The 26,300-nt window shown below is 46.0% G+C and overlaps 1 protein-coding gene across 2 annotated transcripts in view; it reads right to left on the minus strand.

Annotated features, from left to right (window-relative positions):
* Positions 1 to 5,113: 5,113 nt before the first annotated feature.
* The window catches only part of LOC147896428 (uncharacterized), an 84,936-nt gene continuing 63,749 nt past the window's right edge, over positions 5,114 to 26,300 (minus strand). For both annotated transcript variants that reach the window (XM_087382910.1, XM_087382909.1), the window contains exons 8-11: positions 6,370 to 6,562; positions 6,030 to 6,152; positions 5,604 to 5,768; positions 5,114 to 5,499 (exon numbers count right to left, since the gene is read on the minus strand). In XM_087382910.1, the coding sequence (XP_087239036.1) occupies positions 5,428 to 5,499; positions 5,604 to 5,768; positions 6,030 to 6,152; positions 6,370 to 6,562 (553 nt within the window). In that variant the 3' untranslated portion in view covers positions 5,114 to 5,427. The remainder of the gene's footprint in view (positions 5,500 to 5,603; positions 5,769 to 6,029; positions 6,153 to 6,369; positions 6,563 to 26,300) is intronic.

The following is a 26,300-nucleotide window of genomic DNA, read 5'->3' on the forward strand; positions in this document are numbered from 1 at the left end:
TTGTTGTAGTCCATGGCATGGAAGCTATCATAGTTGGGGTGCTGGAGGCCTATGCATCGCCTTTGGTTGCTTGGGCATGGTTGTTGTAGCTTTGCAAGTCGATGCTGCAGCCCCAACTCTTCTAACAAGAATTCGAGAGAGAGTAGCATCTCTAAGTCCTCTCTCAATCCACAAGTAGAACAATAGATGGAATTTTCTCAAATAAGGTAGAAATCTCTCTCTCTCTCTCTCCCAAACTCAATAAAGAAGATATGAATGAAAATCTTCTCTAAGAAATGGACGGAAATCCTTTTCTTAACGAACGGAATTCTCTCAACACAATGGACAATATTTTCTCTCACGAAAGAGAACAATCGATCTCTCGATCTCTCACGAAAGAGAACAATCCATCTATCGATCTCTCGATCTCTCATGAAGGATGGCACCTCAGCGGAAGTCAGAACCATGCTCTGATACCATGACAAAATATGAAGAGAGGAGAGGAGAAGAGTGGAGATGAAGAGAGAGGGCACAACTAGAGAGCACACCACAAATGACTAATTGTACACTAGATTTAGTTGAAATTGTAGAATATATACAAACCCTTTTAGGATTAGGGCTAGGGCATCTAACCCTTTCCTTTATAGCACTCTATTGGGTTAGTGCTATGCACATATGATCGCATGATGTTGAGCATGGTTTCTCAACAAAGAAGTCTCCCAATAATCAAGGACTTGAGAAGGTGTAGAGGCTTGGGAGTTAAAGAACAAGAGAGCCCTAGGACTATTAGGTCGACCTTCGTGTGTGGAATACTTTCATCACGTGGATACTTCCACGATGGCTCATTAAAACTGGACTATGCTCGAGACTCTATTTGGCTCCAAAGTGAAGAACTCGAAGATTATGTCGAGTTGTCCTAACATGACATCTTGCACATTCTGCTTGATCAAACGATATGCATACTTGTCTTTCTTGTCCCATTCTACCTGTGTTGGAGCAATGGCAAGATCTGCTACTACAGCTGCGATCACTATTGGTGTAGCTGCTGGTGTTGTGATAGCAGATGAAGTAGAGCTAGTGCTAGCTGGATCGTCTAATGGTCTAGATGTAGACCCATCGACGTACTCTAATTTTTTCTGAAATACAAGAATGGTCTCCATTTGGTATTTCCATGTGCCATAATTGGAGTTGTCTAACTTAGCAGATGCCTCCAAATGAGATTGCTAGTCGTAGACATGGTGCAAGAAATATACTCAAACTGTTTGTGAAATCATTGTCTGAATCAATTGCAAACTACTAACTGTATCAACTGAAATCTGAACATCGGTGAAGATAGAACTGCAATATTTAATCCAATATGTTACAAGACTTGAGGTAAATGATGCCAAGAATAGCCAAGAGGCTTTACAAGGCTTGAATAAAGTATGCAATGTCAAAAAATAGCCAAATAGGCTTTACAATGATGGCATGTGTGTGTGAAATCAAATCATGTGCTATCTGCCCCCCCTGAACAATCGGTCAATGTCTCTGAACATTCTGAAGTCTGCTCACTGAACTGTGGAATGCCATTGGCCAGGTTTCAGGTAATGTGATGATGTGAAACCGCATGTGAGCGAAGGGACTGACTTCGAGTAGGAACTATTTAGGAATTTTTCGGCATGGCTTCGATTGGCTGCTTTAGAGTTCTCTCCGCTATGGATGATCTATTGTACTGTGAACTAGATCTAGACCAATTGTCAAGCGATGTAAAAGCAGCACATAATTATTTTTCTTTGTTCGTTTTAAGTGTTGGGTCAGATGCGTTGATGTAGAGGTTGATGTGCGTGCAAGAAGCGGATTTGTCGCCAAGGCCAAAAGTGTGTGATACTTGCTTTGAAATGTGCGTGTGATGTGACGAGCGCATAGAGCACAAAAAATCGAGCGTTTTTTCCTTTCTCAAGCTCTTCCTAGATCAAGAGATACGACTCAATAGGTGGAGGGAAAAAAAGGGTGAAAATGATGATGTGGTGGTGATGTGGCCACTGTGTTCACATGGAAAACTATGCCTAGCAAGGGGTGTGCCTATGGAGCAATGTGTGATGAGGTGGCAACTATGCGTTCACATGAAAGATGCACAGGGTGCTAGTGAACGGACAACTGTGCCTAAGTACCACGTGGCAGATGAGGTGGCACTTTGACTTTGACTTGATGATGTGTCAGATTTGTTGATGTGGCAAGCGGTTGTCATGTGGTAGATAAGACTTGGTGACGTGGACTCGCCTACGTGGCTAAGATGATGTGGCATGCGGGTCAATCTTGATGATGTGTCAGGATTAGATAACGTGGCACTGCTTGACCACTGCTGATGTGGTGGTTTCGTGTCAACTGACGTGGACAATAACGATGTGTTAGCAAGGATAAGATACTAACGTGGCACGGTGCCACATCACCACTTCTAGACCAACCCCCCTTGGTAACCTTGGTGATAAGGTTCATCGAAATCCGGAATATGCAGACATAATCTTTTCAAGATTTCGTCAGTGGGAAGAAATCTGTCGCCCCTGTTGTTATGCGTGTTTGGAGATAGGGAGCTAGAGGCGATTGTTTGAACCCTCAAGGCTGTCGTTGGTGTGGCGTTGTAAGCAGTCTATGCTACTATAGTCGCCCCATGGATGGTGATCCAATTGGCGAAGTCGTCGTCACTGGGTTTATGGTGGTGTGGGAGCTTGTTGGACAACGGAGCTTTGTCTGTTGTTGCAGCCCTTGGAGAAGATGACGCGGTTGACGTAGGGACGAGTATTGGCAGAAGGTCCGCTGTGGAGCCTTCGTTGGCGATGGCACAGTAGATCGATGTCTATTTGGCCTGTGCAAGATAGGCAGCAAGTCGATTGGGACTTTAGGATTGAAAGTCTAGCGACAGCTACGTTAGAGGCGTTGAGGCGCTCTGGAGATCATGCAGGTCGGGTGTTAGCACATGGCGTTTGCACGTTGGGACTGAGGCGGCTGAAGCTACTGGAGTGTTGCGTAGTGAATAGTTGATGGTGGTTGATACCAGGCAAAAGGTGTTCTGTTGATACCAGGCAAAAGGTGTTCTGTGGGCTGGTATGGAGAGCTGGTGAAAAAACACTAACCGAAAGCTCGTCGAAGGAGCTCTGTTATGACGTGCCTTGTAGAGGGCCTTGGAGGAGCTGTCGAGAGGACCGAGATGCAGTTGATGGCATCTACTGCGCGATTGGCATTGGAGCTTTAGTTATAGAGCTTGTTGTAGTCCATGGCATGGAAGCTCTCATAGTTGGGGTGCTGGAGGCCTATGCATCGCCTTTGGTTGCTTGGGCATGGTTGTTGTAGCTTTGCAAGTCGATGCTGCAGCCCCAACTCTTCTAACAAGAATTCGAGAGAGAGTAGCATCTCTAAGTCCTCTCTCAATCCACAAGTAGAACAATAGATGGAATTTTCTCAAATAAGGTAGAAATCTCTCTCTCTCTTTCTCTCCCAAACTCAATAAAGAAGATATGAATGAAAATCTTCTCTAAGAAATGGACGGAAATCCTTTTCTTAACGAACGGAATTCTCTCAACACAATGGACAATATTTTCTCTCACGAAAGAGAACAATCGATCTCTCGATCTCTCACGAAAGAGAATAATCCATCTATCGATCTCTCGATCTCTCATGAAGGATGGCACCTCAGCGGAAGTCAGAACCATGCTCTGATACCATGACAAAATATGAAGAGAGGAGAGGAGAAGAGTGGAGATGAAGAGAGAGGGCACAACTAGAGAGCACACCACAAATGACTAATTGTACACTAGATTTAGTTGAAATTGTAGAATATATACAAACCCTTTTAGGATTAGGGTTAGGGCATCTAACCCTTTCCTTTATAGCACTCTATTGGGTTAGTGCTATGCACATATGATCGCATGATGTTGAGCATGGTTTCTCAACAAAGAAGTCTCCCAATAATCAGGGACTTGAGAAGGTGTAGAGGCTTGGGAGTTAAAGAACAAGAGAGCCCTAGGACTATTAGGTCGATCTTCATGTGTGGAATACTTTCATCACGTGGATACTTCCACGACGGCTCATTAGAACTGGACTATGCTCGAGATTCTATTTGGCTCCAAAGTGAAGAACTCGAAGATTATGTTGAAGTTGGAACTCTTTGCTCTTCAGATGGGAGAAATTGAATCCTTATCGACACACTTGAACAGATACAATCCAATTGCAAGAGTGTGACGTTCGAGTCGATGATGAGATGATGCCAAAGCTATACTTCTTACAAGCTTACCTCCAAAGTATTCAGAGATTGTCACAATTCTCAGGTTTAACTCTGACTCTTTAGATTTTCATGAGGTTGTTTCCATGCTTTTAAGTGAGGAGAGAAGGGCAGAGATCAACAGTGTAGGAACCAGTGAACCAGCATTTGCAGTTAAGGGGAAATAATTTGTGCATATTGTGGAAGAGAAGAATACATAGAAAAATACTGCTACAAGAGAGCGTTCGACGCTAAGTAGAAAGAGTCAAATAAAAAGGCCTACTTGGTAGAAGGAGGGCAGGAAGATCATGTAGCATCTTTTGCACTGAAAGAACTAATTGACTTGGAGAAGGACAATGATTATGTCTTTTAAGTGGTGTTCATCTTTTTGGTTAGCAGTACTAGGAATTTGTGATTGCATTGGAATTTTCTCGTTTGGATAGTAGCAGTTTGTGTTTGCAACCCCTTCTCAGTTTATGGGGGGTTTATTCACTTTAGTTGTGTGGTAAACCTCCAAGGGATGGTGCAAAGTCCTAAGGTTGAAGAGAGGTGAAGTGCTGGTGCCATGTGGTGGTGACTTGTGCAGCTCCTGCCAAATGTTCACAAATACAATTTTCTTCCATTGGAGGCTTGTGTGACTTGTGTAAACACTCCTGTTGACTCTATCACCACTCAAACTCCTTGCTGGTTCTCTCACTCAGAATACCGATAACTAATTGAAAGAACAAGCTATCCTATTCTATGGACTGTTAGAGAGCATCTCGACTAACTGGTCATATGCATGAGAGTTCTAACAAAGAGGATCTATGCCCAAGACTACAAGAACAAGAGTCAACTATCACGAGCATAAGCATAAGTAGCGAGCTTGATTGCCATAAAAAGATAGATTTCATTACGTGAACCATCTGCCTTACATAGTTAGCAGCCCAAGATACTTGCTTGCTATTTCAAAATTGTCTACCACTTATCTATCACCTTCACATGGATATCTGCACTTACCACATACTACAATACAATTTGCCTTCAATGAATGTCATTTTTGTGTCACAGATGTGTCCAAATTTGCAGAAAACTCATGGAAAGCTGCCACTGAGTACTATGGACCTTGTGGAGTAGATCGTAGCTCCCAGTAAAGTGGATCATCGTCATAATATGCCTCCATCCGAGCCTTAGAACACGTGAGAGTCTGCATATTAGAAGACTCATCTGGAAATCTAATTTGCACTCACACTTTGCTGCACCGTTTGTACTATCTGAACACTTGTAGGAGGATTTGAGGCTTCTCTCTGGTTTCCAGTGCAATCCATAATCAGATATGCAGAAATTAACAAACTGAATGGCTACTGTCCAAACGATCAAGTAGGCTGAGAGTGCTACAATATTTACTTACAAGGGGAAGATCATGCTTCTTTGAATGTTTCTTTTCCCAGAAGTCCACAATAACACATGCACAAGCATCACCCCATATATTAACTGATGTGCGAAACATTCCAAGTAACCAATCAACAGCATAAAGAATGGATACATCGCTGATATACTGGGGTAATGACACTGCCTGCAGAGCAATCCCACATTAGCCACAGAAAAGAGATGTCCATACTATTCTTCAATGTTTAATCTTTTATACTTGGGAAACAGGTTTGAGTTAAAATTTGTTGAGAATGAAGGATGAAAGATGTCTAATAAAGAACCATTTTGATATGCAAAAGGTGGAAGGAAACAGAAATCCATAAGGAATTACTTGAAGATTTTCCAATTATTATTTGCAAACAAAAAAGAAGTTTCTGATTTAGAAAGAGTTCTAGGATCTTATCACCTGAAGCACAGTCACCAGAGAAACCAGAGCAGAGTTTGGAACAGAAGCAGATCCAATTGCTGCCAGTGTTGCACTTATTGCCACAACAACTACATTACCAGGTGACAAGCTCAATCCATGTGCCTACAAAAGAAAAATGTATAAAATAAAATAGATTTTGCACTGAAAATGAAATATCAAGTAGAACACACAGGAAGATGCATAGGAAAAAGAATAGGCTGTTGGAAAATCATAGCTTTGAACAATTATGTAAACTGGGAACCCTATTGTCCAGCAAAGATTAAAAATAACAAGTGGAAGCCTACATTAAGTATCGAATACCACATAGGTCTTTCCTTACCTGACAAATGAATATTACAGCTACAGCCTCGTACAAAGCTGCTCCATCACGATTTATGTTTGTACCAAGAGGCACAACAAACTGAACGATACTTCTCTCGCAACCATATGCCTCACCACAATCCATGGTCACAGGCATTGTGGCAGCACTTGAAGAGGTGCTAAATCCCATTATAATGGCTGGAAGGAAAGACCTGCATTTGCATTTCAAATATTCAAAATCAATAATTTTGATTGAAATTGCAAATCGATGCTCTGATAAAGCCAATAAGAGAAAAATTGCACAAAAATGACCCCCAATTGAGATCATTTTATGCTCACATGTAAGACTTCATCCTTATCGACCTCCATGAAAATTTGAGCGAGGTTTTTAATAAGTTTATAACTGAAATGGTGTTTAACGCCCTCCAATAAGCTCTCCCTAATCAAAGACATGTGGGGCAAGTGATTGGCATACTGAACCCCTCTTGTCCTACCCACTGCAGAGCACCATAGCTCGGGCCACTCCCTGCAACCTCTCTCTTAAAATTCGTAGGAATCTGATACCAACTGTCAAGGCAAATGTGACAACCAATGTCTTCAAGAAATCCTGACAACAATGATCACATGAGAGAGAGAGAGGAAGTCTTTTCGGCCGGCCCATTATTGGATATCATGAACATATTTTGTTCTTACAAGATCAGGTGAGAGAGCTGAGGACACAACTGGCAGATGTTGTAGCTAGAATCCAGGTTCTTGAAGGACCTGGTAAGCAGGAGGTAATTAATGAGGCTATAAAATCTTGCAAGGATTCCCCACCTACCCCCCGGCTAGTCTCCATAGTCAAGGATCTTGTTCAAACTGAAATGCAGACAGCGAAGCAAGAGGTGATTGTGGAGTTTGGAGCAAAGTTGAATAAAGTTGATATCCAAGAAGAGATTACGGAACATGAAATCAGACGGGATAATGCATTAAAAATCAGAATTGGGGGACTCCCAGATGGATGGTACAATGAGGAGGATTCATTCAGTGATACTTTAGCACATGTTAAAAGGGCAATGCCTAACATTGACTGGACATCATATGAGGATGATGGTGAAGCTTCAGCAGTCCGTATTAGTCATCGTAAAGGCCATGCTGTTATTACATTTAACTCGTGAGATTTAAGACTCAAGATCCTACGACAATCCTACAAGCTGAAAGGAACTAAGCTATGGATAGCTAAGGAACTTACAAGATCTCAATTGAAGGATAAAGAAACGGAGTTAGCCAAAGATAAGGCTGCCAGGAAGGAGGAAAGTGGGCAGTGTACCACGGAGGAATAGCACTCCAATTAAAAACCAAAAGACTCTCAATCTTAAAATAATGTACGGCCAATTATATATAGGTTAGGATAGAATTTAGGTACTCTAAATAATTGGAGTTGCTTTATGCACTTCTTGGGAGCTGCCATGTGCCCTCCCTAAGCTGTTGTATTGGATGGTTCCATAGACCTTTGGTCTCCCATGGACGTTAATAGACTTTCTTTCTTTCTCCACTCATAGGCACATTAGGGCCGAGAACCAATAGGCTAGACCCCCCCATAGTATTTTATTTCACAATGAAGAGTACAAAATTCTCAGCCAGAGGCTGCTTGTTTAGAGCGTGAGAAAATAAATAATACGAGGGAGATCAACCCTTCAAGCTTGGAAAGTGCCAAGTGACAACTGCCTAGCTGCTATCTAAACTCATGCTAGGAGTTGGGTCTCTTTGGGGCCTTCCAAAAACCCATCGTCGATCCCTTTGGTGAGGTTTTCCTCTTAGCTACATAAATATAGGGCTTTTTTACCCCTCTTGGTACCTGCAACAATTTAATGAAGCACACTACCATGGTACTCATTAATTGTTAGCTTTTGGATGCAAAAGTAAACTCTAGACCAATTCTAGTCTCTATGGGCGTCCCTACCAAGCAAACCAAAGCGCACAAGCAAACATTAATTCTCAGGTTGACCGATGGCAACCCTCTTTGACCATAATTAAGGGGCTTTGGCCAATGGTCAAGGCGCCTTAATTATAACCAATTCTCTCCGACCGAGGTTGGAATATCTTGGTTGACTAAAGTCAAACCCTCTTCGCCAAAGACAAGTCTCCCTAACCGGAGTCGGGCCTTCTTGACAAGTGTCTTTGATCGAGGTCAATGCTTTGACTAATTAAAAGAACTCTTTGACCATAATTAACAATAAATCAGGAACTCCTTAATTATGATCAAACAAGAGGCCAACTTTGTACTTTACTTGGAATATTTACAGCATGGTGACCCCTAGGAGGAGCCAGCACTATCATTTGATGTCTGCTTCTCAAAACATGTACTCTTGCATCAAGAGGATACCTATGGATGGTCGATGAAGTATCAGTAGTCAGTTGCGGTTGCTAACTTGCACAATTTCTTTTTCCATAAAAAAACCCGCAAGAGCAAGTTCGAAGCAAAAGCACATCATGCATGGTATGAACCAAAAAAACACCTGGAATGGGTCAACAGAGAACCTCAGCAAAAACCGGAAAGAAACCGGCTGAAAGTGCCACCTCAATCCTGCTCTAGACTTTGAGAAGAAGGGAGAGCCCCTCATTCCCTAAGGAAAATATCCCTCCTGGCCGAGGCTGCCTGGGAGGAACCCCCAACTGGCCATCAAAGTATGTATGGTATCAGTCCGAATATTGGCCATGGTGTGAGAGGGATGGACCTAAGATCCCTCCAATTCTTTTGTGCATCTAGCTCTCCAGATATGCCACGCTGCAATACTCACCAATATCTCCCAAGAGGTATCCATGGAAGCATGCAATGGTCTAAAGTAACATCATCCAGAGAGCAATACTCAACTAAATGTCCTCGAACCGAGATAACCCTAGAAGAGCCTTGCCTCTCAAAGAAGGCCCAAGGCCCCAAAAGGGAAAGCCAAGCCACTGAATAGGTCATGTAAAAAACTCGAAGGAGCAAATGCATTGAAGATCCTAGCAATCCCCTTCCAAATAGTCCTCGCTTGTCTGTAGTCCCATAAGAAATGATGAATCGACTCCTTAGTAGACCTACAATGACGACAAGTAGAGTCTGCCCCGAACCTTGCCCCGAACCTAGACCTCCACAAGTGCACTACAATCCCTCCATGAATTGACAGCCAAAAGTATAGTGATTTTGCTATCCTAGAAATATGAAAGTTCTCCCAATGAGGGGCTCTGGAGGGCCTTCAGCGTCTAGAACTGATCTGAAACTTCCTCGCATTACTTACAATATAATAATAGAAGGGGACACTCTTCTCTTGATGCCCTGCATCTATCCACTCCCACTCTCCAAGATTCCACAGCAAAATCCCCTCCATAAAGCCAAATCCTCCAAGAACCAAGAGAATAAGACGTAGGTTTGGATCTAAGTGCAAATCTAAATCATTGCCGTGCTCCACGTACCCTATGATCTTGATCATCTGAAGATCTAGTTAGCCTACCATCTAATTGCATATCAAAAACCAAGGCATCCTCATGTGCTCCTTGAAAGGCTATGACCTGAAGTGGAACGCCTATCCTCAAGAAAGCCCCCATCCAAGTAGAACAAACAACCGGGTGTCATCTGCATTCACCCAATTCTCAAGTAAGGTTGCATCAATCTGTTGAATCCTACCTGCACTTCCTTTGAGATGGCTTACCAACTATTCTTTTTGATCCTCTGAAATATTTTTGAAAGCTTTCCGGGCTCCTATAGAGGAGGCAGGCTCTCTCTCCCATCTGGACCCCTACATATAATGGGACTGGCCAATTGGTCTGCCATGCTCATCATTAATGCTATCATTCCACATGACAAACTGTCTATCAATCTCTTCTCGAGAAGTTGGGGGAACTCTATGAAGAGTATTTCGGAAGCTGTTCCAAGCTTTCAGAATAGTATCCATAAATGAAGAGGAAGGAGACCTAAGATAGGCTGAAGTAAAAATCCACCTGGTACCGTCTACCCAGTCTCAGGGGTACAAGACTGTATACAGTCAACATAAAATCAATAGATGCAGATTAAGATCTCATCGGTATTTCTGGCGTTAGCATTGGCATATCAGCAGCTATTCCGCATTGGCGTGCTACTTGAGTTCATGATGAAAGGTGAAAGGGTCAATAACTGAAGCTTTAATATCGGTGTAGAAAAGGGGGTAGGGGCAGATTATAGAAAGGGGGTAGAATGCACAGAAGCGAGTAAGAAAGAAAGTTCATTAACGTCTATGAAAGACCAAAGAGTCTAGTCTGCTAAGGAAGAGGTCTGCTCCTGTCTCCGTGATCGAAGTATCCTCTCGCGGTGCCAAACTACCTCATCAATGAGGCCTACCAAGCATCTCTGATTTGGATAGGAGAGGAATCGGGACAAAATCCCATAGCTATCTTTGAAGAGGCAGTAGAAATGCCCTCGGATCTCATAGTAAACGGGACACCTAAAGATGAAGTGCTCCTCTGTCTCAACCTCCTGCATGTCATGTAATATGCATAAGAGCCTCTCCCTGGGTAGGCACTCTGCTCTGCCGCTCTCGATACAAAGTCTATGTTAAGAGACCCGGAACTGCCCAATAGAGATCCTCAGTGAGTGGGGTAAGTGGATCTGCGTGTATCCTGGTGGGTCTATGAAACCCTCCTCTGTGATATGTAAACAATGATCTTTGTAGAAGCTAAGCTTCACTGGGAGTTCGCTCGGTCCCAACCAGGTCCGGAATGTGTGTAGCTATAAGAGATCCTAACGGATTACCTGGTTGACATCGTGTGACATGAGGGGAGAAAACGGAGTGCCCATACTGTACTGGAAGGGAGGGAGTCTGTCCATGTGGAGCCCCAATCCCTCAAACCATCTCTCTGTGCGTGCATACCAGCATCTCTGGTCACCCCCTACTGAGAGTGTCATAGAGGAAGACAATGCTAGCCATGGCAGCCTACTGCATCCGGAAGAGTAATCCACATACTCTCTGACTAGGTACAGATATGTGAGAACCTGAAATGCAGCATCTAGCTGTAATGGAGATGACCCAAACTCAGCCTGAATGATTTGGTGAGGAACGGATGGCTTACTGTGAATCATCCGTGATAGCATGAGAACCTGTAGCCATTCCACTCGCGCCCACTCTGCATCCGATATGTCTGGCCCCCAACAAGGGCTGCCATACATTCCCTCTGGGCAGACCAAGGAGTCAAAGAGAAGCCCCTTGGTCCGTGGATCCTGAAAGTGCGAGCGGAAGCACTACCTCTCTAGTCTGGCCAATGAAGCGTATCCTCTGCCCAAGCGTGCCTACATCACGGGTCTCATAGTGAAGATGGGTCTGGAGAAGACAACCCCAAGGTACGTGTATGATGAAACTATCTCAACAGGTGACCCATCAAACGTGAACTGCTCATGGCGCATGACGGCTCGAGATGTATTGAAGATCATAACCTTGGTTTTACCTAGGTTGACCTTCAGATCATGAGACTCACAAAAGGACTGAAGTTGGTCAAGGTGTCTTTGGAGTTCCTCTGCAGAGGAAGATAGAAGAGCCATGTCATCTGCATAAAGCAATATCTAGATCAACGTGCCAACAAGAGAGCAGCCATCCCCTCCTAGTGTCTGCATCACTGTCTCGAGCTCGTCTATGTAAAGGCCAAACAGGGTAGGTGATAAAGGACACCCCTGTTTGATCCCAATAGTGCTCATGATCTCGTCAGTCCACCCAGATCCTGCTCGGACCCTGCCTACGACTCTCTCGTATAGTGCCATGACAGCCCAAATGATCTCCTGGTCATAACCCAAATCCTGTAGGCGCCGAATGAGGCAGGCTCTCGGGACTGTGTCAAACGCCTTGCGGAAATCCACAAAGCAATAGTAAACCCTCTGCTTTTGTGCCCTCGCCTCCTCGATGATACACCTGAGCGTGAGAATGTGATCCATGGTGCCATGATCACGTCGGAATCCAGCCTGTCCTGCTGCTCTAAGTCCTCGACACTCCGCAAACCTGCTGACCTCGAAATCAAGCACTGATGCATAGATCTTGGACATAACATGTCCAATCATAATGGCCCTGTAATTCTCCGGGCTCATGGGATCCCCTACCTTGTGGATGGGTGAAATAGTGTTAATAGTCCAGGTGCATGGAAACCCCAAACAGACAGCTTCATTAAATAGCTTTGCTAAGATCGGGGCTAGGAGGTTAATCCCATATGCAATGAACTCAGTGCATAGCCCTTCATGATTCTTTGCTCGGCCATTATGAAGTTTCATTACAACATCCTTCACTCCCCCCGCAGTGAAGAGGGTGCAGGATGTGGGGCATGGCATATGTGAGAGGTCAGGGGCTGGCTGGTTTTCGATGTCATATAATGTGCGTGCATAGTTATACCATACCTGAGTGTCGGTGAGTGGTGAGGGGGACCGTCCCTCTAAAAATCTCCACATGAAGTCTTTAGAGTTGTTACTAAACCACAGTTAGGGGAAACGGAAACAGGGAAACGGGGAACGGGAACAAAAACGTAAACGTAAACGTTTCGGGATTTCTGGGAGGGCTGAAACGGAAAAATGCCACGTCAGCAATGGAGGTTTAGAAAAGGGAGTTTTGAGATGAGAACACACACATTTAGAATGCTACAGCCTACAGCCTACCTGTAACTTAAAATATAGTGCATAATACTTACCACATGGCACAATGTCACTTAGAAGTTAGAAGTTGGAACTTAGAACAAGTTACAAATTATAACTTAGAACTTGGAGCTTAGAAGTTAACTTAGCAGTGAGCAATACATATTACAAATATAAATGACAAATCTGAAATCAGTGAGAAAAGCTGAAGATTGACAAGTTACAAAATGCCAAAGGCAATATAATATATGATTCATATATGTATTATGTCTCATTGTCAAGAGTCGAGACTCAAGACTCAAGAGTCAAAAGTACAAAATTCAGATTCCCAAAAGCCTAGGCTCTAAGCCTTAAGGCCAACTGCTACATCACTGATGATATGATCAAAATCCATAATGTAGATTCTAGAATCTAGATAGCTCAGCTGCTCAAGAGTCCTCCTCCTCCTTCTCCTTCACTGCCATCTCCTCATCGTCGTCGTCATCGTCCTCCCCCTCCTCATCATCATCAGTGAGGGTATCATCAGGCTTATGAAAACCAATGAACTTGTCATGAGTGTACTCCTGTCTCATCCTGTTAAGCAAACACAAGTTTGCATTAACAAAGACAAGATCATTCGCCTTGTGTGCTTTGAGACGGTTCCTCTTCTTTGTATGGATGTGGGCAAAGCTGCTCCACATGCGCTCACAAGAGGAGGAGCTACAACCCTGGCTGAGAATCCGAATGGCAAGCGATTGCAGCTGTGGGGAATTAGCTCCATAATCCTCCCACCATGTAACAGACCCAACTCGAAATCTGAAATCTGAAATTTGAAAGATCATAAAATTCAGATATATGGAAAAGCTCATGAAATCTGAAAATTATGAATCATTAAATAGTAAAATTTAAGAATTTAAATGAGTTAGGATTACCTGTCATGCTGGGCATCTGGCCATCCAAATATGCCCTCCTTATTGCGGTAATTAGCGAGCTGGTCCTTCACTGTCCGACAAGCCTCTGGCATTTGCACCATCTTCTGAAGAGTGAGGTTCCAACCACGGACCACCTCTGCATCACTTTGTTGTGCAGTTGCCTTGTGTTGAAACTCTGGGTCCAACACAAATGCAGCCGCATGCATGGGAGAGTAGTACTGATTCCACCTAGTCACAGCCAAGTCCTCCAGCTCTTTCAACCTGTGGGGATCTTTCTCTAACACTGATATTTTCTATCATACGATCCATCCCCTCATATACCTTGCCAATAAAAGGCATGTCTCCATCAACCTTTTTTAGCAACAAGACAATCGGCTTACACAAGTCATACAAGTGTGATGCATCAGCCCAAAAGTCATCGCTGCCTATGCACAAATCGCACACCAATATCCCAAGAGCCTGCTTTGAAGTGGGCCATGCATCCCACCGTGGGCTTGCCACAACCTGCTTAAGAGCAGGTCTCATTTCAATGAGTTTGCGAAGCATCATATAATTGTATGCAAACCTTGTCTCTGCATACTTCAAAAGCTCCTTCCTTGCATAGGTGCGATACAAAGAGAGAGAAAAATGATGGCATGTAATGAACCCAACTATCTCTTTTCCATTATCAATTACAATTTTTACCCAAGGTAATTTGCCAATGTCTTTCAACAAATTATTCAAACAATGGGCAACAGAAGAACTCCATTGAATATGGGGGTACCTTTGTTCCAATAATGCACCTGCAGCCCTATTGGTATTTTCACCATCTGAAACCAACTGCACAACATTAGACAGGCCCACATACTCCATTGCATCTGCCCACATTTGCATCAAAACATTTGCTGTTTTTTGTTGTACTCCGCACTCTATGGAGTGTATGTACAAAGAAGATTCTCTGCAATATGCCAAAATACCCTCTAGTGATCGACTACGTACATCACTCCAGCCATCTGCTACCAAAGTGACCCCATACTTATGCCATTTCTCCTTAACAGGCTGAATGGCCTCATTAACTGCCTTCACCTCATCCTCTAGAAGCTTTCCCCTCAATGCATCAAAAGTGGAAGGGGTGTATGTGGGCCCAGAGGCTGTAATTTCAGTCACCATCTCCTTGAAATAAGCAGACCGTGCCACATTGAAACTAATCCCATTCAAGTAAAAGAAACGGGCATCTACCTGTGCCTTCCTTTGTGGATGCCATGCAGTATAAAGGGTGCTTTGCCTTCGTGTAGGTGGGAGAGGTGAAGGAGATGCAGTAGGAGTAGAACCTGTAGCTCCAAGAACATGTGCACTCCCAAAAGATGAAATTGTAGTAGCAGCAGCAGAGGGAAGAGGACTCCTTTTTGCAGTAGCCATATGAGCACCTGAAGTAGCTCCTCCACCAGTGGATGCAATAGTCCTACCTTTCTTCGCGGAAGGAAATGCCTCGACCTCTCGTGCCAACCTTGCTTTCTCTTCCTCGGATATTTCATTGCATATTGTAATCCCCCCTTCCTTGATGCCAAGAAGATGGGCCTTCACCCTATCAGGAATCCCACCTCTTTTCAATCCACAAAGCCTGCACATGAACTTGCGAGTGCCTCCTTTCTTGGAGTCGTAGGCACCCAGGAGATCGACTTGACTCCACCAAAAATCTGATTGGGTGAATTCTACCTCGGAATGAGACCCAGGGGTAGGGTGTCTTGAAGCCATGGAAGCTTGTTGCTTGAAAGGGGGGCTGAAACTGCAAAGAGAGCCAAGGGTTGAAAGAGAGGGCTGAAACTTGAAAGTGGGGCCTGAAAGAGGAGGGAACAGAAGGCTGAAAGAGAGGGCTGAAGGAGGGCTGGAGGGGAGTAGATGATGATGGAGGGCTGAAGCAGGCTGCAGGAGAGAAAGGAGAGGAAAGGAGTGAATGGGGCTGAAGGAGGGCTGGAAAACCTTGAGGATGGAGAGAGTATGAGGCTGAAGGAGTGGAAGGAGGTCAAAATCGAAAGCAAAAAGACAAAAAACGGGGCTGGCGGCAGATTTCGCGTGATTTTGGAGACCTAGCAGCCTGTGTTGTCTGAAACAGCACGTTTCAGGGTTCTGAAACGCGTTTCAGACTGGCTGAAACATTTCAGCCAGCCGTTTTAGGGTCTTGAAACATTTCAGACTCTGAAACGCGTTTCAAGAAACGGGGCTTCTATGAAACGGCGTTTCAGGCCTAGCTGGTCTCTGAAACGCGTTTCAGCGTAACTGTGTACTAAACAGGCGAACGAAATCTAGTTTCTTCCTACGTACCAGTCAACGATACTCGCGTAGCATCTCTGGTTCGCTCAAAAGGCTATTTTTGGTTTTGAATCTGAGTTGACGGCGTAAAGCCTTACACTCTTCATCGTACCAATTAATACAAGGTACGGTCCCAGGAGGTGGTGGGCGTGTGGAGCGAGTGGTGTGAGGGAAAGCATGAAGGGCAGACTCGTGTAGTGAGTGGGTGATCACGGTAGCACAATCCTCTAATAGGGGTATGAAGTCAATGTAAGCAAGGAGTATGTATAGACGGTTAGAGTCAGTAGGTGAGTGGTCACGATCGAAGCGTATATCATGATAGGTGGAGTAAGAACTCAGTGGGGTGGAAGGTGTTGTGCAACGGCAGCGAGAACTCAGTGGGGTGGAAGGTGTTGTGCAACGGCAGCGAGATCAGCCCCTGGAGGAAGAGGTGCTACAGTGAAATCGCTGATGCGTGATGTGAAGGCAGGGGATGCCATGATGTAATCAACAACACTAGAACCTCCCCCATGTGGGAAGCATGTGAAACCACCCAAGGCGGGCCATCTGTTGAGACCATTATAGATAATGAGATCATGCATCTTGCCAAGGTCTAATAGGGCCTGCCCGTAGGATGTGACTGGCCCTCATCTATCAGTCGAAACCCGTATCATACCTGCATCTTGAAGGTCAACGTCTGGCAGTAGAATGGAATCATCCCTGAAGTCAAGGAGTGGTACCTAACGGGCACCTGTCCTCGCGTTGAAGTCTCCAACTAGGAGGACTTCTCCGTGGCTTGAGAAATCAACAATGGGCTGATATAGGGCTGCAAATGGAGATGTCTCAGCCTCATCTCGAATGTCTCTCGCAAAGTGGGAGGTCTCGGTCTCAATGGTCCCAATCGGATAGGAGATGGAAGACTGAGTTAGTGGCGAAGTAATCCTAGTGGTATGAGGGAGCAGTGGCTGACTGAGAGGGAGAGGGGAAAGGAAGGTCGAGAACAGTGGCTCTGCATGCATCGCCTCTTGTGGGGGTGACCTGGGTGGTGGAACGGCTAGGGTCTCCAAAGTAGTGTAGGAAGAGGACTCCAACAAAACGCCGCCTGTCACGGAGGGGTGGCTAAAGCTGTAGACTGAAGTAGACTTCAGTGGTAGGGCTGAAGCAAGCCCGCTCGACGCAAGTGAGGGTGTAGATGTAAGTGAAGTAACTCCTGTGGAAGCAGATGTGACTGTGGCTAATGATGATGATGATGATGACCCTTTAAGAATCGCTCGGCTGTCCAAGTCCACTCCGGTTGAGGCGTCTATTGACATCCTCAATCTTTGATTGCACTTGTTGAGGTTTGTCCTTTTCCTTCTCAGTATCTTTTCCCCTTATTCCTTTTCCCATCGGATAGAGAACTAATTCTTCTTGCTGTTTATTTATTTTTGTTTTTTTTTCTTAGGTGGGGGGTCCCTAAGTCACCTAAGACAGTTAGTCCATTGACCTAAAGACCTCTAGGAAAATTAGGACAAGTAGCTAGGCTAACCTAACCAAACCATGACTTAGCCTAACTCTAGTTAGGTTGACCTACCCTAACCCCAACTAACTAACTTGACCCAAGGTTTTGCAAGGAAGCAAGAGGCGGCGACGTCAACAGGGGGGCCAGAGGGCATAGCCCACGCGGCAGCATGTGAGGAGGGCAGACAGGCTAGCGTAGGGAGGCGTAGAGGACAGCATAGGGGGTGGACAAGCTACCGTAGGGAGGCCTAGAGGGTAGCATAGGGAGGCGGAGAGGCACGTTGGCAGGCGAAGAGGCTAGCATAGGTAGGTAGATAGGCTAGTGTAGGTGAGACGGGGGTCAGTGAGGCAGAGCGTAGGGCGGGTAATGGGCATGAGCAGAGAAGAGCAAAGTGATGGTGACGGGGGTGGAGCAGAGCGTGAGCGTTGGAGTAGAATGTGAGCGTGGAGTAGAGCATGAGCGATGGAGCACAGCGTGAGCAATGGAGCAAAGCGTGAGCGAGCAGAGCTTGTGCGTGGAGCACAGAGAGAGAGAGAGAGAGAGAGAGAGAGAGAGAGAGAGAGTGGAGCAGAGCGTGAGAAAGAAAGAAAGAAATTTTATTAGAGTCTTCGGAAGACCGATGGGTCTATGAGACTGAAAGAAAACCTGATATAAATCACAGTAAGGATGGAGCTACTGAAACGAGCATCATCACCCATGCTGAATCCTAAGTCTGATCATACATAATCAAATACATCTGGATGTAACAATGAAAAGAAAAGGACTGGAGCGGAGCGGAATCCTCCATATGTCATGTCGCCCTGGCTGGTGCATAGTCGATGATGGGACGCTGGCGCTCGTCAAGGGGTGCCGTGCGTCTCGGTCTCTTGGACGTGGCTCGACGCAAGTACGGCTAGAGACTAGACGATTAATGTCACTCGATGGGAAGAACTCTGTGATCCTGCTCTGAGAGGTGTCTGATGATGTGGCCAAGCCCCGCCGTCGCCTGAGTAAGTACTCTCTGTGTCGGACCCCCTCGTGAATGAAGGCCACGAGGCATCTCTGATCTGGGTAGGCGAGGAATCTGGAAAGGAGCCCAGAGCTGTCTTTGAAGAGGCAGTGGTAGCGACCTCGGATCTCGTAGTACACTGGGCACATGAAAATAAAATGCTCCTATGACTCAACCTCCTGACAGTTGCACAATATGCATAAGCCATGCTCCCTAGGAATCCCCTCTGCTCTACTGCTCTCTATGCGGAGGCGGTGTGATGATACCCGAAACTGTCCGATGGAGATCCGTAGTGAGTGAGACATATGAAGCTCAGTGTACCCCGGTGGTGTGATGAATCCCTCCTCCGAAATACGAAGACAGTAATCTCTGTAGAAACTCAGCTTCACTAGAAGCTCCCTCGGCTCCAACCACGTCCTAAAGGTGTGTAGCTGTAGGAGATCCTCTCGAACGACCTAGTTGGTGTGTGGCCCGATCGGGATGGTGGGTGGGAGTACCGGAGGGGCATCTAAACTATACTAAAAAGGAGGTATTCTATCGATGTGGAACCCTAGTCTCACAAACCATCTGTGAGTCCGTGCATACTAGCATCGCTCGTCTTCCTCTGCTGCCAACCTCATGGAGGAATCGAGAGCCAACCATGGCAACCTCTGTCTCCCTGATGTGCAATCCCCATATGATCTAACCCGGTGTAGAAATGTGATGGTCTGAAAGGCTACATCTAGCTGGAGTGGAGAAGCACCAAACTCGGCCTGAATGATGTGATGTGGTACAGACGGTTTCCCCCGGATCATCCGTGAGAGCATGAGGATCTGCAAGCGCTCCACACGTGTCCACTCTATCTCTGACATGTCAGGCCCCCAACAAGGGCTGCCATACATACCGGCTGGTCAGACCAAGGAGTCGAAGAGAAGAGCCTTGGTCCAAGCGTCCTGGAAGTGGGAGTGGAAGTATTGTCTCTCTAGCCGAGCCAGTGAGGCGTATCCCCTGCTCAGTCTGGCCTGCATCGCTGGTCTCATCATGAAGATCGGCCTGGAGAAGATGACCCCCAAGTAAGTGTATGAGGATACGATCTCAATTGGTGACCCACCGAAAGTAAAAGTAAACTGCTTCCGTTGCATGTTTGCTCGAGAGGTGTTAAAGATCATGACCTTGGTCTTGCCAAGGTTGACCTCCAAATCATGGGATAAAGAAAAAGCCTGCAATGCATCCAGGTGTCGCTGGAGCCCCTCGGGTGTGGACGACAAGAGTGCCACGTCATCTGCTTAAAGAAGAATCCTGATGATGATCCCAGCAAATGAGCAACCGGTCCCTCCGAACGCCCCCATGAAAGTCTCAAGCTCATCGATGTAGAGGCCAAACAGGGTCGGTGTTAAGGGACAACCCTATTTGACCCCTATGGTACTCAAGATCTCATCTATCCAACCTACGCCTGTCCGAACTCGGCCCGAGACTCTCTCATACAGTGCCATGACTGCCCAGATGATCTCCTGATCAAATCCCAGTGTTTGTAGGCGTGTGATGAGACAAGCTCGAGGTATTGTGTCAAAGGCTTTGCGAAAATCCACAAAGCAGCAATATACCCTCTCCTTCCGTGATCTGGCCTTCTCAATGACACTCCTGAGTGTGAGTATGTGACCCATAGTCCCATGGTCTCGCCTAAAACCGGTCTGACCCTCTGCTCTGAGCCCTCTTATCTCTGCGAACAGGCTGACCGACGCATCCAATACAATTGCATAGATCTTGGACATCACATGTCCAATCATGATAGTCCTGTAGCTACTCGGGTCCATGGGATCCCCTGCCTTGTGGATGGGGGTGATGGTGTTGAGAGTTCAAGTGCGGGGGAAGCCAAGGCAAACAGCGTCATTGAATAGCTTTGCTAGGATCGGGGCTAACGTGTCGATCCCATATACGATAAACTCAATGCACAGCCCCTCCTGATCCTTAGCTCGGCCATTGTGCAGTTTCAATGTCGCGTCCTTGACTCCCCCTCTGGTGAACAACGTGCAAGTGGTGGGGCGAGGTGTGTGTATGAGATTTGGAGTGGGCTGGTGTGGGACATCATAAAGATGGTGTGCATGCATGTGCCAAACTCTTGTGTCGGTAAGGGGTAATGGAGACCTACGCTCAAGGAATCTCCGCCAAAAATCCTTAGAGTTGTTGCTGTACAAGATGTGCAGCAGCTCCTCCTCATTTCGACGAAGAAACGCCTGCTTCTTCCGACGTACAAGACGTCAATACTTACGTACCGTGTCTGGTGTGTTCGGGAGATGACATTTGGTTTCAAGTCGGAGCTGTCGGCGATAAGCCTTGCACTCCGCATCGTACCAATTGTTGCAGGGTACAGAACCAAGAGGTGGTGGTCTAGTGGACCGTGTGGTGTGGGGAAAGATTTGGAGGGCAACCTCGTGGAGTGTGCGACTAATCAGGGCAGCATGGTCCTCTATGAGTGGTATGTGATCGATGTAGGTTAGGAGTCTGTTTAGGCGTTCAAAGTAGGCCGGTGAGAGGTTGTGATCAAAGTGTATGCCATGGTAGGTATCGTGCTTCCTATGTGATGTGTGTGGTGTGGCTAAGCGTGGGGTGGCGATAGTGAAGAATAGGTATGTGTGATCCGCTCCTGGAGGGAGTGGTGCTATGGTGAAGCCGGTGATACATGAAGTGAAGGTAGGGGATCCCACGATGTAATCTACTACACTAGTGCCCCCCCCCGTGTGGGAAGCAAGTAAAACCACCTGAGGAGGGCCATAGGTCAAGCCCGTTGTAGATGATGAGATCATGCATCCTGCCCAGATCAAGGAGCGCGTGTCCATATGGTGTAACAGGCTTGTGTCGGTCCGATGAGGTCCTAGTCATATCTACTTCATCTAGGTCCATGTCTGGTAGCATGATAGAGTCGTCTCAGAAGTCCAGGAGTGGTGCCTAGCGCGTGCTCGTCCTGGCATTGAAGTCCCCAACAAGGAGAACTTCCCCGCGGGTTGAAAGGTATGGGATATCCTGATGTAAGGGTGCATATGGCAATGTCTCACCCTCCTCTCGTGCCACTCTGGCGAAGTGGGATGTGTCTGGCAGGAAGTAGCATATTGCTATGAAAAGGTCACGGGTGTCTGTTCGTCGGATCCGGATCCACATGAATCGGGAGTGTGCGTCCTTCCTCTCAATGGAGATGGCTCTAGCAAGGGAAGACTTGTACAATATTGCAACCCCGCCTGATCCTCGGACTCCTCCTGTATCCCTCGTCATATCCCTGAAGGCTGACTCCCATGTGTAGCCACTGACTATCGGTAGTGGACGCTCTAGGCTCTGGTGTGTCTCCGTGTAAAAGACTATGTCTCCACTTGTATAAGACTCAGAGAAGTTCCCTGGGTCTGACCATAAGGTACCATTACAGTTCCAAATGGTGCAGTCTAGGGTCTCGAAAACCTGAGTCTCATAAGCCCTGTCCCCCTAGGGGGTATGGGTGACGGGTGCCGGTCAACAACCTACCATCTCAGACCACGGCCCATTTCCCCTCCTTGTGGGCAACATCCCGCTGTTGCAGAAGAACTCGTCGCTCCTTAATCTGTAGTGGTGTCAAATCCTCGTCCATGGACAGGGTGGGATGCTCTCGTAGAGTGGCTCGGCGTCGGAGTGTCACTAGTCAAGATTCACAGAAAAGAAAAGTACTGTGGGCCGATGTAGGTCCTTGGAGACTGAGAGAGAGAGAGAGAGAGAGAGAGGTGTATTGACGTCTTCGGGAGACCTCGCGGGTCTATGAGACAAAGTACAAAATATATGTAACCCATACAAGTCACTATGGGCTGAAAGCAAAGGGCACACTACAGCCCTTGCTGAGTACTAAATGCTAAGAATGCAAAAAGCTAGTACAAAACAATAGGAAAAAAAGCAATCAAGTACTGCTCAGAGCCAGAGCTCCAAGTACATGTGCAAGGTCCATATAACCCAGCTCCCTGATGGCCCTCTAATGTGATGCAAAGAGCTCACGTATCTGTCTGTCGGGCTGTCTCCCACTGTGGCGAGGGGTGCGCTCTCTTGGATCTCTATAGCCAGTGGGCTACATCGAGAGTAATGCCTCGTCTCTGGCGGTCCCCTCTAAGGAGGGCTGAGACAGGTTGGACCTCAATCGTGCGTGCTCTGGTCGCCCCACGTGTCGTGTGTGGTCTCCGTGTCTCTCATCCAGCCGTATCCTGGTGACGGATCTCACTGCTGATCCACAGTGCTCTCGTCTCCTCGAGCTCCTCCCCCTCGATCTCATCTAGCACTAGCTTGGATGCATAAAAATCAATGACGTGTGTCTGCACTCGGTCTAGCTCGGTGTCCTGAGGCATCAACTGTAGCTGATATGATATGATTGTATTAAAGTCCACGTGAGACCCTTCAGGATCTATGGGACTAGCGATCACTATTAACTAATAGTAATCCCTTACATCTTTTGAAGAGAAAAATCTTACAGCTTTGTCATGTAGTGAGTACTTGTTGGGCTAGCATGTGAGCTAGACCTAGTACCTTGTTGCGATGTTCTTTAATCTCTTTCAAGTAGCTTCCTAGCTTTTTGGCTGGCTGCTCCAGCAGATTCTTTAGGTCTCTGCTTTTCCCATAGCCTTCTTTGATGTGTACGTATGCTCTACATCTAAGGAGTACATGCTGCTCATTTTCTACTTCTCCTGTGGGGCAGATTTTGCAGATTCTTTCCTATGAGGATCTTGGGTCTTGCCCATCTACCCCTCTCTACCTCAAGATCATGTGAACTAGTTCTAATTTTGCAGATCATATGTCTTTTAAATGTTGATATGTCTTCCCCAAGGTATTTCTGCATTCCATAACTGTCCATTAAGTTAATTTCTTGTTTATAAAATTGCTTTTTTTTCCCTGGGTTTTGCCATAGTTTTTGTACCATTTTCTGCGTCACAATCTCTCTTGCTTCACATGCATCTTCTGGTATATCAGCGTTAGTTATACCCCATGATTCCATCCACTTCATCCCCTCTCTGTGCCAACCCGTGAGGTGTGTAGCTTCCATTGCTTTGTGTGGTATCCTGCTGTCATTCATCTTCTCAACTTCGTTGAGGTATGCCATGAATTGACACAATGCTTCCCCTTCTAGAGGTATCATACCTGTTTCAGCCAGCAGGATGGGATAGGGTGTCTGTGCCTTAACCCCTCACTCCCCTATTAGGAAGCATTTATGTAAAGTTTCTATTCTTTCCCAGTGAATCCTAGATAGCCCAAGTGCCCAAGTGGGGCATCCGTAAAGAATTACTGTCTGCACAAACATGGTGTACAAAAACTTTCTCATTTCCCAATTCCACAGATGCGCCTTCCTTCCTGCACTTATTTTGGAAGCTATATAGAGCTTTTAAACTTGTAGGCTCTCCTTGTTCTTTGCGAAGAATACCACATCATCTGCATATATAAGCATTAACAAAATGTATCCTGCAATTTGCACACCTTCTTTGCTATGTATTCTCATCCACTCTTCCAATTCATCGATAAAAAGACCGAATAGTGTCGGTGATAGGGGGCAGCCTTGTTTAACCCCTATGTCACTCCTTATTTGGAGCATGATCCATCTACTAGCGGCTGTGCTAACTCAGCTAGAACAATGGGAGTAGGAGGGAGGAGAGAGATTAGATGTCAGATCAAAAGGTCCATACAATGGGAGTGAGGTGGGCTTATATAGTCCCTTCACTACATAATCCTAACCCACACTAACTTAGGCTAGTTTTGGCCTTCATTACATTACGAGAGGGTCTCAGGCAGGGTTCAAATGGCTCATCAACTCTGTTTGGCCTCTATGTCAATGAGCTTAAGACCTTCATCGGGACACTAGAAGAGGCAAGCTCCTTGCTACTTGATTCGGATTCTCCTCTGTGCATATGATGTGGTCTTACACTCCCCCTCTCACGCTGAGGGCCACTTGGATGCACTCCATACTTTTTGCGAGACACGTGATCTGAGGTCAACCCTGGTATGATCTTCAACAGTTTTCTCTAGGCTGATATTTACAATGAGACCACTAATGAAGGCCCAACTGATCAGGGACTGTGCCAACTTGTTAGGCTCTAGTACCAATGCATTCACTCTCATGTCAAGGATCCCTGGACCAAGTCTCTTCTTTTTGACTCTTTGTTCCATCCAATGGGCATATGGGAGTCCTTGCTAGGGGACCTGATCTGTCAGAGGTAGAGCTTGGGTAAAGAGGCTTCCGATTCTCTTATGTCATAGATGATCTGGAGCAAGCTATCACTTTCACACCAAATCATTTTGGCTGAGTTTGGGGTCCCTCCACTTCAGCTTGACACAACATTCTAGGTGATCACATACCTTCACCCAGTCAAGGATTTTGGTGCCTCAACCTCAGCCTGACACAGTTTACCATGGCTTGCTCTATCTACATCCATGACATTAGCAACTCAAGGCGGTACACCTGTAAATGCAAATGATTCGAGATCCTGCAACTTCACATGGACAAATTGGGCCCCTTCAGTATAACCTTGAGGCCCCTCTATTCCACTCACTTATCACAGAGCTAACGGGTTATCCAGCAGGGTCTTACACAACTATACACGTATAGGATAGCAAGCTTCCTATGAAACACAGTTTCTACACATATCATTGCTTATGGATATTAGAGGAGGGCTTTATTGACCCGCAAGGCTATACATGGATCCACATCTCCCACTCTCTTAGGATCTCGATCGGCTAGTTTCATGTTTCCTCAGATGACTAAACATTGAGATGGGACAAAAGGCATACCTAGAGAATGTCGCATATGTAGCCTATGTGATCTATAGAAGATAGTCAGAGAAGCACTTTGCTTTCATATGCTCTATGTACTATGAGATCCAAGGTCGGCACCACTGTCTTTCAGAGATGGATTCGGACATCTCTCTAGTCTCTTGGTTCAAAGACATTTGGCACCCTCATTCTTGAGGCCATACGATACAGAGACCAACTGCTCAGGGTACATAGATGACATCAGGGTACTCGGCCAAACCCAGAGCATGATCAATGAGTTTCTCCGGTCAGATAGCACAAACCAATAGTCCCCACCAAGGAGATAGCATCGCCAATGCTCAGAGTGAGAAACATGACAAACCCATCAGCATGTCAATGCAAGATTAGGCTGGGCATCTTACCTCCATGTTTGCAAGCAGACCAGGGGCCAAACCGACGGGGGTACATAGTGGCACTTATCCGAAGGGAGAGCCATGGCTAGAAGACCACAGCAAACCACGCAAATTGACCGATGGTTTCATGCCGTCATAGCTCCCACCATCACCAAAGCGCCTCTTTGAGAAGACCCTCTTTTCCATCCTTAGCCACTCAATGGCCTTAGTACATTAGACACCATATAGAGGACCACCACAGTGATACCACCATAGTTCCCATCCTCTGCAAGGGCTCAAATACTTTGCACTTGTGTTTTTGGGTTTGTATTTGTGTTGGGTGTAGACGCCCGCTTAGATGCTCCACCTATTTAGCTCATTGTATCTAGTTTTTCTAGTCTCATAACCCTTTGATCTTTCGAAAACTTTAATGAACTTTCTTTATTTCTCCTCTACACTCGTATGAGCTGATATCTATGTATCTGGACCTCAAGGAGGAGCATGGCCATGCATCACTAATCATGATGTGCCAAGGACTCTCTAAGTGGGTCAAAAACACTCTTGAAAAG

The sequence above is a fragment of the Dipteris shenzhenensis genome, chromosome 12 (assembly GCF_047967505.1).
Source record: "Dipteris shenzhenensis isolate YYH24624 ecotype China chromosome 12, Dip_SZ_1.0, whole genome shotgun sequence".
NCBI classification, from domain to species: Eukaryota; Viridiplantae; Streptophyta; class Polypodiopsida; order Gleicheniales; family Dipteridaceae; genus Dipteris; species Dipteris shenzhenensis.